At 38.1% G+C, this 17,240-nt stretch overlaps 1 protein-coding gene across 1 annotated transcript in view; it reads left to right on the top strand.

Moving 5' to 3' along the window:
* Positions 1-17,240, top strand: part of LOC150084631 (lysosomal-trafficking regulator-like) — a 686,318-nt gene that overhangs the window by 615,829 nt on the left and 53,249 nt on the right. Inside the window, exon 26 of the mRNA XM_090376308.1 lies at positions 9,607-9,692. Coding sequence (XP_090232434.1) covers positions 9,607-9,692 — 86 coding nt within the window. The remainder of the gene's footprint in view (positions 1-9,606; positions 9,693-17,240) is intronic.

Raw genomic sequence — 17,240 nt, 5'->3', positions numbered from 1 at the left:
CACTGTCCACCCATGTCAACTGAATGCACTTCCTTAGATTTGATACAATGAACAGACACAATTTGGCCTCGGTAGCCCTTGTGTTGTCGTAAACTCAACAACAACTTAGAATTGATTTGTTTCTTAACTAACAGCATAACCCATCCTCCCTCCCTACCTTGTCTATTCTTTCTGTATACATTGTCAATCAGATAGACAGAGCAGTTCACCTGATCACTTGCTCAATGTCTCCAGTTCACTTGCTCAATCTCTCTAGGGCCGAATTGATTGACAAGGCACTCATCATATACTCCCTCCTATTGTATCTTGGTAGAATTGTAGACACTTTCAAATTTAACCCTGACTCGCTACTTTTTTTTCAGCATTGACCTGTAATTTTTAAATAAATCTGCAGATCTCTTACTCTTAAGGTCATTAAAATATCAAAACCAACTTTGCAGTTCTGCTATCACACTGATTCCATTTTCTCCCAGTGCAACCATATTTCCTGAATGAACTGACTGGCCATTCATTTTTCCAACCTGCATTTAATGTTGACAATGATACAGCTATGATTCCAATAGAGTCCTCAACTGAAAAATGTTTCAATGTTGGCGAAACTTTCATGTAAGTGAGTTCCTTGTAGGCGAAACTTCCATGTAAGTGAGTTCCTTGTAGGCATTCTATGGGAGATCAATTGCTTGTAGGCTGTTATATATTATCTTTTGCACCATACCAGTCGTTGATCTCCAGTCTTATGTTCGTGCCTGATTTTTTCCTCATGGGTTTTCTGGAGGTTTCCAGGGTCACCGCTATGTCAGTTAGATAGGTAGCCTTTTTCTTCTTGTTGACAAATTTTATGTCTGGCCTGTTGTGTGGGATTGTCTTAACCATTATTATGTTGCAGTCTCTAGTACTGCCTGGGGTTCGTATTTGTAATACGGTGCACTTTCTTGGATCATTTGGTATTTCCTTGCTAGCTTCTGATATATTATTATAGTGTCGATACTATGTTATTATATTTTAATACACTTAGAGCCCATGATATTTCATTCTTGCCTACCTGGTCATGTCTGCTAGTGGACTCAATCTGGGTTATCACCTTGTACCCCATTGTTATGTGTTGGATTGTTTTTGAGGCCAGGTGGCATCATCGACATGTGTCATCTGACACTCTGGGCTCTTAGGCAATGTATTTTGTATAGTTTCTGGTTGTTTTGATTAGCGAACATGAATCCTTCAGCCTTAGGGAAGACCATCCAACTCATGAGCCATGCATTTTATCTATGTGATCTTGATGGAACTTGTACATGGAGTGTCTTCTTTGCCCATCTTTCTAGTTTCATTTCTGCCACGTTGGCTGTAGGGGACTCCTCACTTAGGTTGAGTTGGGTATCCCACTTGTCTATCTTCCTTATGGCCTGGTACAATCCTGCTATGTTTTTCTGGAAGTAATCTTTCTGGTTAGCTGTCACTGTTTTCTGTTGCTCGATGAGCTCATTAGGCCTCTTCACTCACTCTTTCCAAGCTATTGTTGTTCTCTCCATGGCTGACTTCGGTTCGTGTTGCAGCTCTTAGTCATCATTGTCCTTGTCTTTCTCATTATATCCTCCAGCTTGGTGTTAGCCCAATTGGTGATCCTGAAGGAGTATGTTAGCACTGGGACTGCGTAGGTGTTTATGTTTTTAACTTTTCAGCTTTGCTTTCAGCAGGCTGATACAGGCTCAGCAGTTACAGCACAAGGAAATAAAGATCTGCCTGATTAAAAATATACTATCAGAGACTTCTGCTTTTAGCAGGAGTCTCTGTTAGTATTTCAGCAGGAGTCTCTCGGATGGATTGAACAATGCCATCAGGCAGATCTTTATTTCCTTGTGCTGTAACTGCTGAGCTTGCATCATCCACAGTTATTTGTAGGTCTCTCCTTCTGTTATGCGGCTTCGATCTGTTTACCAGTCTGCAGCTGGTGGTTTCAGGTGACTAATTTCCCCTGATGCAATATGTGGGTTTTGTATTTGTCTAGACCAAATTCTATCCTGATATCATTGCTGAATTCTTCAGTGATCCGATGTACTTGCTGGAGTTGCTTCTTGGTTGCATGTCATCCATGTACATCAGTTGGGTGAGGGTGTACAGATTTTTCCTTCCTTCTTTGAGGTTATATCCATACTTGCTGCTGTTGAGCATAGTGGATTGAGTGCTAGACAGAACCACAGTGGATTCAGGGCTTCTGTCTGAAAGATTCCTCTTATGATTGGGATCATTCTGGTTGATATGTTATCAACCTTAATGGCGGGACTCCATTTCACCATTGTTGCTTCTAGGATGTTTGTCACTGTTGGATTGACTTTATAAATCTTCAGCATCTCTATTAGCCAGCTACGAGGCACCGAGCCTTATGGAAATTGATGTAGGCTGTGTACGGGTTGTGGCGCTTCTTTACACATGATCTATAACTTTGGCATCTATGGTTAATCACTTTGCATCCTTTGCTCACCCAGTTGCATCCTTTCTGCTGTTTGGCCATTATGTTCTGGCACTCCATATGGTCTGATATCTTCTTGGTTATGCAGCTGGTCAGAATCTTGCACATTGTTGGAGACGTGTGATTGACCTGTATTTTGCCGGGTTGCTTGTATCTTGGTCTTTATGCTTGAGATATGCGAATCCTTTAATGAGAAACTTTGGGATTGTCTCTGGGTGAATGATAATTCAGGTGAACTGCTCTGTCTATTTCTCCAGGGCTGAATGGTGATGCTGTTATTATTATTATTGTTGTTGTTCATGTTATTTCTCTGTGATTGCAGGGGGGGGGTTCCATCCATGATGGGTATTTTTACCAAGTACACAGTGTGATGGTTGTCTGGTGTTACTGTTGGTCGAGGAACTCTCTGACTATTCTACAGGTGTTCAGGATTGCAACTTTCTGGAGTTCCTTGTTAGTGTTCTCTTGGAGACCTATTGCTGCTAAGCTGTTATGTAGCATCTTTGGCACCATACCAGTGGTTGACACGATGATCAGGATGGTCATTACTTGTTGCATATTCCACATCTCTTTGATCTCCAGTCTTAGGTTTGTGTACTTCCTGATTTTCTCCTTTTGGGTTTTCTGGAGGTTTCCAGTGTTGGGTGCCACTATGTCAATCTGATAGGTAGCCTTTTCCTTCTTGTTGACAAGGATTATGTCTGGTCTGTTGTGCAGGATTGTCTTGTCCGTTATTATTGTGCAGTCCCAGTACAGGTTAGGGTCTCTAGTACTGCCTGTGGTTTGTACTTGTAATACGGTAACCTTTCTTTGTTCAACTGGTATTTTCTTGCTAGCATCTGATATATTATCCTGGCTATGTGTCTGCGAGTGTACTCAGCTTTGGGTGATCTCCTTGCATCGCACGGTGTTATGTTGCCTCATTTCTGAGGCCAGGTAGCATTGTCGGCATGTGTCATCTGACACTACAGGCTCCGTGGCGATGTATTTTCTATAGTTTCTGGTGTTGATTACCTGGTTTTGGATGGCAAGCATGAATCCTTCAATCTCTGGTAAGAGCGGACCCACTCATGAGCAGTGCATCGGAAGCCATTTTATCTATGTGATCTTGATGGAGGTCATTGTAGTGTCTGCCATGGAGTGTCTTCTTTGCCCATCATTCTAGCTTCATTTGTGCCATCTGGGCAGAAGGGGGATTCCTTTCTGGTTGAGTGGGGGGTATGCCACTTGTCTATCTTCCTTTGACCTGGTAGAATGCTGCTGTGTTTTTTTTTCTGGAAGTGATCCTTCAAGTTAGCTATCGCAGTTTTCTCTTGATCGATGAGATCTATCAGGCCCCTTTTTCACGATATCCTCCAGCTCAGTATTAGTCCAATCTGTGGTACCGAATTAGTATGTTAGCTGGTGTTTATGGCTTTAAATGTGTTCCCTCCATTCAGCAGGCTACTAAGCCTTAGTATTTTTCAGTCAGGCAGGCCTTGATTTCCTTGTGCGGTAACTGCTGAGTTTCTATCATTCACAGGTATTTGTAAGTCTCTCTCTGTGTCATGGCTTCAATCTCTTTATAAGTCTGCAGTTTGTAGTTTTCCCCTGATGGAATCTGTGGATTATTATTATTAATTATTGGAACAACCTTCCATCTGATGTGATAGAAGCAGGTAGTTCAAATAAATTTAAGGGCATATTGTACAAATTGTTAGAAGGAATGGACAAAGAGAGTAATTTTTCCTTTCAGGCCTACTTCTTTTCACCATTATGAAAGGATGTAGGCCTGCTTCCTTTCAGCATAGTGTTACTACTGATGTTTGCAACTTAAGAAATGACCTGGTTCCTCCCTAAGGAACCAGGTCATTTCTTAAGTCTGTATTCTACCACTTAATCCCAATCTAATATACCAGATTTATGATACCACAGTCAGGTTAGTGGAGAACAAAAAAAAAGACCTTTAAGTAATTGTGGAATTAGACACAAACCTCTTTCAGCAGTCAAGATGGACTGCTAGGACAGTTCAGGAGTGTTTTTAATGATCTGCAGAAATTTTTTCAGCAGGGACAAGGCGATGATTATCTGATTGTGCAAAATAATTGTTATGCTGCATCTTTCATGCTACATATGGGTCTGGAAACTTCATTTTAAGAAGGATGTAGATTTGTTGAGATCCACATCCTTTTTAAAATAAATCAAGATGCAGAGGAGAGCTACAAGATTTAATTAATTTTATTAAGCTCTTCTACACAAAAATTACTTTTATAAGATATCTTAGTAATCCTCATTTGTACTTATATCAATGTGTGCTTGATAGTACATTACATCAAAAATATTTAATTGCTTGCACAATATAATTTTTAATATATAATGCATTAAATACAGGTAAAAGTTGAATATTTAAATACTATTTTATAGTGTCGATACTATATTATTATATTTTAATACACTAAGAGCTCATGATATTTCATTCTTGCCCATTTTACTTCAAAAGATGGTGTTGCTTTACGAAGGTGGAAAAAAGTTTGTAAATCAGATGTTATGAATAATGTAGAACATGGAGAGGAGTGATAAACTAGCAGCTCACTGTATCCTCATCAGTGTTATTGAGAAAGGCTAGAAACAGATTGTGAAAGTTCAGAAACAGAGGTAGGCTTCAGTACTGATTCTGAGGGACTCCAATTTGTGAACTCATGCTCTTATGACTCCCCTCTATGGGCTACATTTTAGTTGGTATCTGATCCATCTTAAGTTGTTTTACTAAACAAAGTTCACTCCAGTTTATATAATAGCCATTCATGAGGAAATAATAGCCCCTGTAAAGTTTTACTGAAGTTACTGTAAATAATGTAACATTTGTTTCTTTCATCCAACTGTTTTGCTGCCTTGCCATAATAATTAGCCATGAGATTGCCCAGGCAAGATTTTTCCTTCACAAACCAATGTGGTATTCCAAGTCTGTGTCATCCTTAACCATGTACTTGGCCATCCTGCTCACCATGAAAGTAGTCGTACTTGCTGGTATGACTACTTCCATGGTCAGAATTGCCCATCAGTTGTTTTGCAATTCCTTTGTGGATTGGAGAGATATTAGGTCTTCTGCATTTGCAGTGAGATCACATAATGATGAGCTTGTTAGTATCTCCAATAGATTGAAGCAGTGATATGCATTCTTTTTATAATAATAGAATGTGTACCTAGAGGGGAACAGGCATTCTGTGTGTTATCAGACATATCAGTCTAAAATACTGATGTATCCGATATCTTTCTATTTTAGAAGATTTAGGAGAAATGCAGTTGGCCTGCCTCCCTGAAATCCACTCGTGCACACCTTTACGTTGGTAAGTTCCATTATATCACTTTGTTGGCAACGAACATGTAGAGTAGTTCTCTTCAAGACACCTGGTCAGCATGAAGAGGAAAGGACCAAACCCTCCAGCATTTTATTACAACATGATGAAACAAATGGCCCTCATTCCCCAGTGGTTTACACTTTACCTCTTATAGCAGCGAGAGAGGATCAGAGTGGAAGCAGGGAGTTTTAAGAATCTCTGGGTATAATCAGACTCCCATGCACGGAAACTGAACTTGGCATGTTACAATGTAAAATCGCTCATCAGTGAAGAGAGTGAATATTAGATCTGGAAAAGGAAATAGAAAATGTGATGTGGAATATCTTTGGCTTGGCTGAAACAAGAAGAATAAATGAATCACTTATAAGTTTATCAAGTGGAAATCTGCTGTACACCAGTGAAAAGAGTGAAGGTGGAGTTAGCTAAAAGTCCATAAAGATATAAAAAACAATATTTTGGAATTCAAAAGTACATTACTAAGCGTCAAGATTACAAATGCAAAAACCCTTCCCTTTACCCCTGATGGTAGTTACCTCTTTGAGTAAATCCCACTACAGCACACTGTGATTACTGCTGCCTAGTGGTTCCTTTATCTGCAGATTTGTAATGCATGAAGAATCACTACTGATAACCAGATCAGAAGTATTACTCCCTCTAGTTGCCTCCTGAACATGCTGATGTAAAAAACAATAAATCCACAAAAGCCTTTGCTAGTGTGTGAGTGAACAACCCACAAATTCCAGTCAGTATAAGAGAAATTGACCAAACTGACTCAACACTGCACTGTCTAGTGATGTCGACTGGCTAGACTTCCTTGGATTTTGTGTTTCTTATCTAATAGCATAACCCCTCCTCCCTTCCTATCCTGTCTATTGTTTTTTTACACATTGTACTCCCCAAATTCCTGTTCTGCATTCCTTATATCTGTGTCCTTATATCCTTATATCTTAAAACTCCTAGAATTGGTGTATATGTAAGTATACCTGCACCTGATCCTATTCTTAACTACCGTAACACAACCCATGTACTGCAGTGACCCCAGCAGTCTCTGAAATACCCTGCATCTTGTTTTCCAGGCTTCTGCTCATTCCAATAGAAACAGTGCAAGAATCACTTTCAACTCTGCCAGCGACTACTGTTAATCTATTAGTCCTTGTATCTCCCCCAAGCTAGCAGTTTTCCGGCCCACCTAACACTGTCTCGATAGCATCAGCAAAATTTTCTTGCACCCTTTCTATTTAAGTGTATACCATCGCTGTAGAAGCAGTCTCTCCTTTTAACAAGTACAGACTAGGCTTAAAAAAAATTCTACTCCTTGAGCCTTGCACAATCTTTCCAGGGCCAAATTGATCGACAAGGCTCTCATCATATACTCTCTCCTATCGTGTCTGAGCAGAATTGCAGACACTTTCAAATTCAACCCTAATTCATGGCTTTTTTTCAACAGTGACCTGTACTTGTTAATTAATTCCACCGGTCTCCTACTCTTAATATCATTAGTGCCAACGTGTACAACTATATCACCTTTTGTGCCTTTAAAAGATGATATCCACTCTACAACATCATCAACCTTTGTCCCTAGCAGACATACCCTGGTCCTGTTCCACCTATCCTTTTTACATACCATGTTCCCCATTTCCCTGACAGTAGATTTACCAACAACTACTAGTTCCTGTGGGACCAGTGCATTCTGCCTTGGGGGTTGCCACACAAGGTTTGTTGCACAAGAAGTCGTCTTCTTCAGAAATGTTTCAAGAGGCTTTTGTTTCCAAGATAATCTTCTCTTTTAATTATAAATTTCATAATTACATGCATTAACATTTTTTAACGGCACACACACAAATGGCAACGAACATGATTCGCCTGGAGTAGCATGTTTACGAAGCTTAAAAAAAAAAAAGCAATGAAGAGAAGATTCTGAAATCTTATGTTTTTTATACTATTGAAGATTTCTGTAAAGGGGAAATATATTTCACCATAATAACCATAAAAAAACCACACAATTCCAGCTATCGGTATTTTCGCACATTCAAAAAGATCGAGTTTACCAACTGTTTATAATTGCTTGCAGTAACAGAAAAGCCCAATAAACCGGAAAGTGCAATTTTTTTTTTTATTGTTTTATGGTCGCAATACCCACAAATGTGCTTTAGAAAAATATCACAAAGGCATTTAAAATTGATTCTTATAATGGAACATATGATAACGATGAAAGTCATTTGAATTGGAAACTAATACAATTTACAAACCGCACTCGCGACCTTTTATATGGCCTTAAGGTCACGCCTGTGTCCTTAAAAATGACATTTTAGAGAGATAAATAGCTTAGTTATACAGCGAAAATTTCAACTCCTGAGATCTTGAAACGAATTACCAAAAACACAATGTGTTATTCGGTTCACATTACGGTATTTGAACGATACAATGGTGTCTGTGAAACTGATTAATATCATAAAGCGGAGTACACTGTATTGTATAACTACGCACATGATTTGGAATGTGGTATTTATGAATGTTTAACATTAATTTTTTGCAATTAATGTTCATATTTTTGATTTTCTTGATACTTGCAGGAAAAAAACTCGTAAAGCGAGAACTGCCTGTATACTGTCATAGACTAATAATCAAATTGACTACAGAGCACTTTATTTTGGCAAGCTTTTCTTAAAGAAGTATGCATAGAGGTAATGACATCTATGAACAAGTAGCAATATAGTGATCTAATATGCCATTCATATGCGATTTAGCCAAGAGTACTCAGATTGAAGAGGGGGAAGCTAACTGATATCATAACTAAACTCACTTCCTTGTATAAATTTTTTTTGATAATTATCAGCATTTCAAAATATTATTATTAAAAGAAATGACTATGATTTTGAATGAAAAATTGAACTATAAAACAAGAAGCAAGTACTTCTAGTATTGCAACTGTGTTCAATGAAAATTAACACAATATTGTCACACTTCAAAGTGAGGATGAACAATCGCAGCCATTTGTTCCCCAAAAATATGAAATGAAAAAACAGGAACCAACTTATAAAAGACCAAAAGAAAGTATGATGACAGTTATTTGAATTTCGGCTTTACATGTGTTGGAAATAAAGATGCTCCTAATGCAAGTGCGTCATATATAATAAAATATAAACAAACAGTTCTTTGGCTCCCGCTAAACTTGTGTTTCCTAAATGTTCCATAAATATATTGTGAGATGAAAATTATTCCTGGGAATGAGAATTTGTTGCTGTAACTTCTTTCCATGTTGACTATCCTTTGACAAGCACTAGTATGCCTGCTACGTCTTAGAGCATTGAGAAAGAGGAAGAGAAAAGGGAGAGAATGAGCATAACCTAACCTAAACAAACAAGTTAGTGATAGAAGTGATGGATCCCAACCTAGCAATGTGCAATATCTCAAAACGATTCACTTAAGGACCCATGTTTGCTAGGCTTTTTTTTGCAAATTGTAGTCCGTACAGTTCACCTTTAAATTATTGACCGTCACTTTTGAAATACCCTGTATATGGCTCTGATTTAAGGTTTTACCATACATTTACTTAAAATAAATGTTTCTTCGGAATGACCTTAAAGTATAATATACTGTGTTTTTACCATAAATTTAAAGAACTGTACATTGATATTTAAAAAAAAAAAAAGAAAAAATGTTTCTTTACAAATTCATGCATTGAATACTTTTATAATGGAACCTTAACATTAACATTTTTTTGTTAATGTTACTTAACATTTCTTTGTTTAACTTAACTTAACTTAACCTAAACTTAACATTTCTTTGTTTAATTTGAACTAGCTCTCTTTGGAAACAACTTTGTTACAGAATGGTCTTGGTGAAAGTTTAGCTACACTTACTATGAAAATCAGCCATTCATTCCCCAGGTAATTTTTCTAGAATTAAAATAATTAAATAGGCAATTGTAAAATAACTGCTTTGTGTGGAAAGTGCAGTATTGATATAAGCATTATCTCTCTCTCTGCAATTGCTATATTTCAATTAGAAATACATGCATTAATTTTTTTTTATTTAAAACATTTAGAATTTGTTTTTTAGGTACTTACATTTTAATTTTAACTAGGGGGCTTTGCACCTGCTTGCTAATCCCCGGGCCTGCTTTTATACGTAAACTGTAAAGGTATGACAGAGTACGTCAGATCTTTTCTATGTAAAAGACACACACCTGTCAGAATGCATTGATCCATATTTAATCAGGAAATGACCTATGTGTAATTATTTACCTATGCATTTGCAGTGAAAAAATTGCCCCGCCAACTTGTGCCATGTGACCTGCATCTCTCTTCTCCCATTGCCTACAGTACACAGCATTCTCAAGATTGAATAAATATCACTATGTAATTATTTACCTGGGTTTACATAGGAAACGTGGGAAAAGGCCTTTTGCTTTGGGTTTTATAATGCATGAGGAATATTGTTGCATCCAAAAGAGCAGGACTAAAATATTTAGCTAAAATATTTACAAACTATACAAATATTTAAAATACTAAACTATTTACAAATATACAATAAATGTTACAATGGAACATCAGATGATGCCAGGTGTGGTCATGTATTAGTCAGTGAAGCACATGCATGAGGTTGGTGAACATTACGGAGGCAGTTGTCTTGATGTGACGAACATTGGCATTCTTACGTAGGAGCTCTACATTGTCAACAGCAAGTGTCTGATTGTGCCCATTAGCATATTTGTGTTCATTCCATTTAACGAAAAAGTAGAGGTATGATTGTAAATAGCCTAGTATTTTGAAACATTTTAGTATTTTGTAAATATTTAATTTTTTGTAAATATTTGTATATTTTTGTATTGTATATTGTCATTATTTGTATACTAATAACATTATACTAACATTATAACGCACTGATCGAAATCAAATCAGGAAATGACCTATGTAATTATTTACTTGTGCATTTGTAGTGATGTAATTGCCCTGCCCTCTTCGCTCATTTGATCGAATAAATATCACTAGGAGGAAAACTTTAATGTATAGAGAGATATTGATCTTTTTCATTTGATAACAGTTTGTGTCACATGATAAACTTCAGGGTGTCATAAATTATAAATATGATAAACTTCATGGTGTCATAAGCTATAAACATGATAAACTTCATGGTGTCATAAATTATAAACATTAAAGATTACAAACTCATAATCTGCAGCAAATTAGTAATAGTGTAGTTTTTTTACTTCACCACAGGAAAACTAATGTGATAGTAGATGATAGTCTTCATTCTGAATTTTTTTCATTTTATGTCTGTAAGCTTCATTCCCTCCATTGGCAGTAACAGGCTTTGCTTATGCTCCCTTTAGATTGTCATCCAGAAGTTCACCTAAAATTGCTAATTTCATTTTTAATTTGAACAGTATCACAAAACAGGGAGATCGGCCTATTTTATGAAACTGTTCATAAAGGATGCAGATTTAAATTCTGTTCAATGGGATCAACGGATGAAATTTGCAAAAGCAAATTCTAAATGGGAAGCATACAGGACAGCTATTGTAGAAGCTATTAGGCATTTTACATCTAAAAAATACTGTTCAAGGCTTAGACCTAAATGGATGTCAGATGTACTGATGAGACTTGTGGGAGAATAAAAATGCATGGGATGAATATCAGGTGATTACAGAAGCCTACAGTATATGTAAACTAGTCTTCAATCAAGTCACAAGAGAGGTTAGGCAAGTTCACACAGATTATGAGCAGTCTCTGGCAAAGAAATGCAACAAATACTTCTTTACTTTCATAAACACTAGAAGATAAGGCATGAATCATATTGAATCTACTGGATATGAATGGTTTAATTATTGATGATCCCGTTCAGGTTCTGCTCAAACCGAATAGCTATTTTGCATCTTCATTCACATTCAAAGAATTATTTAGAGATGTGGGATGCTAGAAGCATAATAAATGCTCTCGGGGGAGCTGATTAATTTTGTGATAACTAAGAGATAAGTGCAAGCAAAATTGTTGAAGCTAAATATAAAAAAAAAGAAACTAGGGGAATTACTGCAGCATTCTTGTGTACAGGGGAAGTCCCTATGAACTTTGAATCTGCAAATGTATCCCCAATCCACAAAGGAGAACAAAGGGTGATTTGTGTAATTACAGACCTGTTAGTATGACTTCTATTTCCATGGAAAATAATGAAGTAGCTGATTAAAGAAGCAATGCATAACCATTTAGGCAGAAATGCATTATACTGCAGTCAGAATGGTTTAAATGGAATGATCTTCTCTGACCAATCTGATTGGATACCACTATGCAGTAGCTGACAAACTGGATGCAGAAAATACTTGGATTTCAGTAAAGCTTTAGATACTGTTGCACATAAAAGACTGATATACAATTGACCCAGTTCTTCATGGACAAATGTTGTTAAGTGGAGTTCTACAGAGTTCACTGCTGGTCCATTGTTGTTTTCTGTGTTTATTATTGATATTGACGAAAGCTTATCATATTTGATTTCTAAGGTTGCAGGTGAAACAAAGGTTGACGGGGTTGGTAATGACATCGATCAGGGTATTGAAGTGTTTTACTGCAACAAGATCTAGAAAATTAGGCAGATTGGCTGAGAAGTGGGAATTGAAGTTTATCGTTGACAAATGCAAGGTACTACACATACATGGCATTATTCCCTGATTAACTTAAATACTGTGTGATATCATGCTCAGGGTAGCAGAGAATGAGAAAGTCCTGTGGATTATTGCGCAGTCAGATATGAAGTGTTCTGAGCAGTGTAGACAGGCTATCAGGACAGCTCATTGAGTTTTATTGACTATATACAAGGATTTTGCTGGCAGGGATAAGGGGCTGATTATCCCTTGTATAAGGCAGTGGTTAAGATACATGCTTACTCCATACAGTCCTGGAGGCTTCATTTTAAAAGGATGAGGATCTGCTGGAATGGGTGCAGAGAAGAGTAATGAGATATGTGAGGGGAACAAAAGTGTATTCTTGAAGAATTAGAGCTGTCAGGAAAAGCTGTAGTTCTGCAAACTGCAGCACCCAGAGTGTAGACATCTTCTAATCGATTGAGGTGTTTACAGTTTTAAATGGATTGGGTAAGCTCAAATGGTGTTGGAGTCCTTCTTCTTGGTTACATCAATGACGAAGTATAAGTTGTAATTTTTGTCCCCGCGTGTGTGTAGTCTGAGCAAGAAGAAGAATGCTATCAGCATTGAGCTTACTTAATCTATTCAAAGTCTTAAACACCGCAATCAGATCTCCTCACAGGTACCTAGTCTTCAGACTGTGTGATTTGCAGAACTGAAGTCTTTGCTCTCTCAGTAGTGCAGACCATCTGAACTGCTCAGAAATATTGATATCTGACTGCCCAGATATTATTTCTTTTCCAGTACCCTGAGCTACAGTTCAACACAATTGGTATGTTAATCTGGGGTTACTACCCCATATGCAGTACCTTGCATTTGTCAATGTTAAACTTCAACTGTCTAATTGTTCTTGATCTTGTTTTGCAGTAGCATACCTTGGTTACTGTCATTAACCAGCCTGCTAACCTTCTTGTCATCTACAAAGTTAGACCTTAAGGCTGATATATCTTCTTCAATTTCATTAACAAATATAGAAAACAACAATCGGCCAGGTGTTCATTGCCAGAGACTTTTCATAACTGCCCTTGTGACTTTGATTGCAATTTGTTTGCACATAATCTGAGTTTATGTGAGTCCTATTCTTATTCTCTGCAACTAATGCTATCAGTACATCTGACCTCCATTTAGGTTTAAGCCTTGAACAGCATCTCTAGCTGATATAAAAAGCCAATTAGCTTCTACAGTGATATCCTGCAATGTTTCTCATTTAGAATTTGCTGTTAGCAATTTCATCAGTTGGTCCCACAGCATTTTGAAAACTGTCTGAGGCCACTGTAGACTTTTACGAAAGTCAAAATACTTGCTGAAGCTATGCTTCTCTCTACTGCAGTCAGAAGCATTTTGGTACTTCCTTTTTTGGCCCCGGGTGCCAAGTGATTATTAGGGTAACCAAGCGATTCCAAGTGAGCTCTATACTGCATGTACAAAGCGAATAGTTTTCTTTTGGTTTTAAATAGTTTTTACATTATTTAGTTGTATTACATAACTTCTGCACTACAAGAACTAGCAGAGTTCCAGAGAGGAAACTCACCTTTCTGTTTCTTTAATAGTACTAAATGAACTAACTCAGTTTTTGATGGTTATCCTTATGGCACTGCTCCTGCCTCCCCATGGCAGGGCCAGTAACCTGGAAAGAAAAGTTATCTTTCCAGGGCGAAAAGGAGCAAAATGATCTCCCCTACAGGACCTAAGGATCCTAACATGGCTACTCGTGAGTTAGAAGACTAACTCATGCAGTGCCAAAAAGACAAAAAACTAATACTATTAAGAGAAGAGCTCCAAGGCATCTTGTATTTCGCTCTACTCAGGAACAGACTCTAGGTAGTCTCTCACCGTTTAAAATACAGAAACACCTAGGAAAATCTAATAGGATCGCCAAAAACAACCCGGCGTCTTAGATCTGGTGACCTGCTTGTTGAAGTCTCACACGAATGTCAATCACAACGACTCCAAAAACTAACATCCTTTGGAGGATTATCCATAGCTGTTTCCCCTAATATTACTCTAAACACCTCCAGGTGTGTGATAACTGAGGACTCATAAACCTCTCAGAAGAAGAGCTGAAAAATGAATTACAAGACCACAGAATTGTGCATGTGAAGTGCATATATACCAAACGAGACAATGCTCTAGTTCTGAATCGGAACATAATATTAACGTTTGATAGCCCGAAACCTCCAACATCCATCAAGGCAGGTATCTCAATTGTCAAATAAAACTGTATGTTCCTGACCCAACATGCTGTTTTAAATGCCAAAAATTTGGGCATTCCCAAAATGTGTGTAGAGGTTTCGCCACTTGCGCTAATTGCGGTTCACACAAGCACATTCACCCAGAATTGAAATCAGAACAGCACAAGTGCTCAAATTGTAATGGCACACATACTACCTATTCCAGAGATTGTCCTCTTTGGAAAAAAGAAATAAAAATATAAAGGGGTCAATGCCGGACAAAATGTCACTTACCAACAAGCCAAAAAGTTGGTACAGGCTCAATTCAACACTCGACCCACTTTCTCTCAAGTAGTTCAAAAGCCAACTGCAGTAAGCAGTACTGTGCAAAGAGTATCAATGACTGGTACTCATACTAAAGTTACATTTCCCCCAAACACATCAATGTCAGACTGGGCTCGGTCAGTTTTGGTCTCTGTTCCCTTATCTAGCAAACCATCAGGGCTGTTAATACACCAATCACTGTTCCACAGTCTAATAATAACCAACCATACTCAAAAAGTGATGATTCTACTAAAACTGACTCAATAGAAATGGAAGGAAACAATAATCAAGAGAACCAGTTGTCGACCTCTTCCCAGATGGAGACAGGAAGACCGTACTTTCCAAAAAGAAAATCTGTTCACTGTAAGCCAGCAGCTCCTCGGACAGAAACTGAGGACCCCACTACATCAGCAGTGATCATTCATGTATTAAGAATTTGCAGATAAAGGAACCACTAGATGGCAGTGATCACAGTGTACTGATGTGGGATTTACTTAGAGATATAATTACCCTCAGAGATAAAGGGAAGGGTTTTTGTTTCCATAAAGGTGAGTACAGTGGTCTCAGACAGTTTTTAAATTCTGTGCAGTGGGATCAACTAACGATGTTACCAACAGTAAATTTTAAGTTGGAAGCATTCAAAAAATTAATTGTGGAAGCTACTAAAAGTTTCATACCTATTAAGAAATATTGTCAAGGTTTAGGCCTAAATGTTGGTCCTTGATGTTGTCACAGACATTCTCTCAGATATGCCAGACATGTGTACTTGCTACCTGGGAGTCTAAAAGGCTGATGGAACTAATATTTTGGTGACACTCAAGTCAAGTGGACCCAATTTCAGCAAAGTCCAGACGGTCTGTGACAGACAAATCCTCTGCTTGCACCTTCACTATGGTGGGACTGTTAGTAATCCTGGGTATAACCTCCATGCACAAGTACATGGTGGGTGACCACCCAGGTGTGAACCAACGTAAGCAGGGGTTGAGGTGTGGCACCCACATCACATGCAGGAATGCCACCCCTTTATGTTACCAGGCAGTACTAGGTGCTAGATGACTCTCATCAACCGGTGCAATACCACCACTTTGCTTATTCGAAACTTGAAGTGATGGAACTGATGTTTTGTCTCTAGAGCTAAGTTCCTGTCAACCCTTCCTTATCTTTTCCATTATGCAGTATGATTGATGATTTTGAGGTTATGATAAACATCGTGGCAAGATCCAATATTCCTTACATTTCGAGGGTACAGCTCTAAAACGGTGTTAGCAGGCCTGCTGATAGTTAGTACACTGGACCGAACCTATTGGTAACTCTGTAGGAGGCTTCCAGAACAGCTAGTGTATAATCTTGCTACCTCTACTCTGCCAGATAGTGACTGGAGGGAGTCCGAGTAGTGTGTATGCAGCGAGCATTATCGAGGCCACGTTATGTCAAGGATCTGGGTATATTCTTACCATATGTACACCATATCCAAAAATTTCATTACTTCATACAGCATGTCCCACCACTTTTCCTTACTATTGAATACACCATGAATTGTCAAACTAATAGAGCAAGCTTATCTGTGAAAAGATCTAAACCTCCCAAGCACTTCCTAATTCATTTCACAAATATACGTGATCTCAACGATGTCCATTTCTACTTGCAATCTGCCGATCCCCGTGTACTTTTTCTGACAGAATCTCAGTTATCAGTTGATTCAACTACTGCTCATCTCAGATGCCCAAATTATTCGCTGTATGATTCCTTTCACCTCAGAGGTGGTACTTGTGCATGTGTCCGTTCTGATACTCCCTGTCAGAGACTTGGCAATTGGGAATCTCCTCTCGTTGATCTTCTTTGGCTTAAAATCTCTCTACCTCATTGTGCCAAATTCATCTGTTGTCTCTACCGTTCTCCCAATTCCACTAGTCACTTGGAGCCCTTTGATTTCCTGTCTTTGCAAATTGACTTTCTGCAGTTCATCTTTCCTAACAGTGAGGTAATTTTCCTTGGTGATTTTAATGTTCAGCTGGCTTCCGTTTTCTAGTCATACCGACCCAGCTGGTCGAGATGCCGAGGCTTTTGCAATTACTAATGACCTTGCACAGATTGTTCATTTACCTACAAGAATACCAGACAATCTTAATCATACAGCCAATACGCTTGATCTTTTTTCACAAACAACTCCTCTAAGTACACGGTCGAAGTGAGAGGTCCTTTAGGCACTTCAGATTACAACTTGGTGATTGTCTCTTCTCCAATGGAACCTTTATCTCATGGCTATTCCCAACCTCGTGTTGTTTGGCATTACAAGAATGCAAAAT

The sequence above is a fragment of the Mastigoproctus giganteus genome, chromosome 6 (assembly GCF_048544385.1).
Source record: "Mastigoproctus giganteus isolate SK-2022 chromosome 6, ASM4854438v1, whole genome shotgun sequence".
Classification (NCBI taxonomy): domain Eukaryota; kingdom Metazoa; phylum Arthropoda; class Arachnida; order Uropygi; family Thelyphonidae; genus Mastigoproctus; species Mastigoproctus giganteus.
Note: the sequence above shows the minus strand (reverse complement) of the source record. Positions and strands in the feature narration are given on the sequence as shown.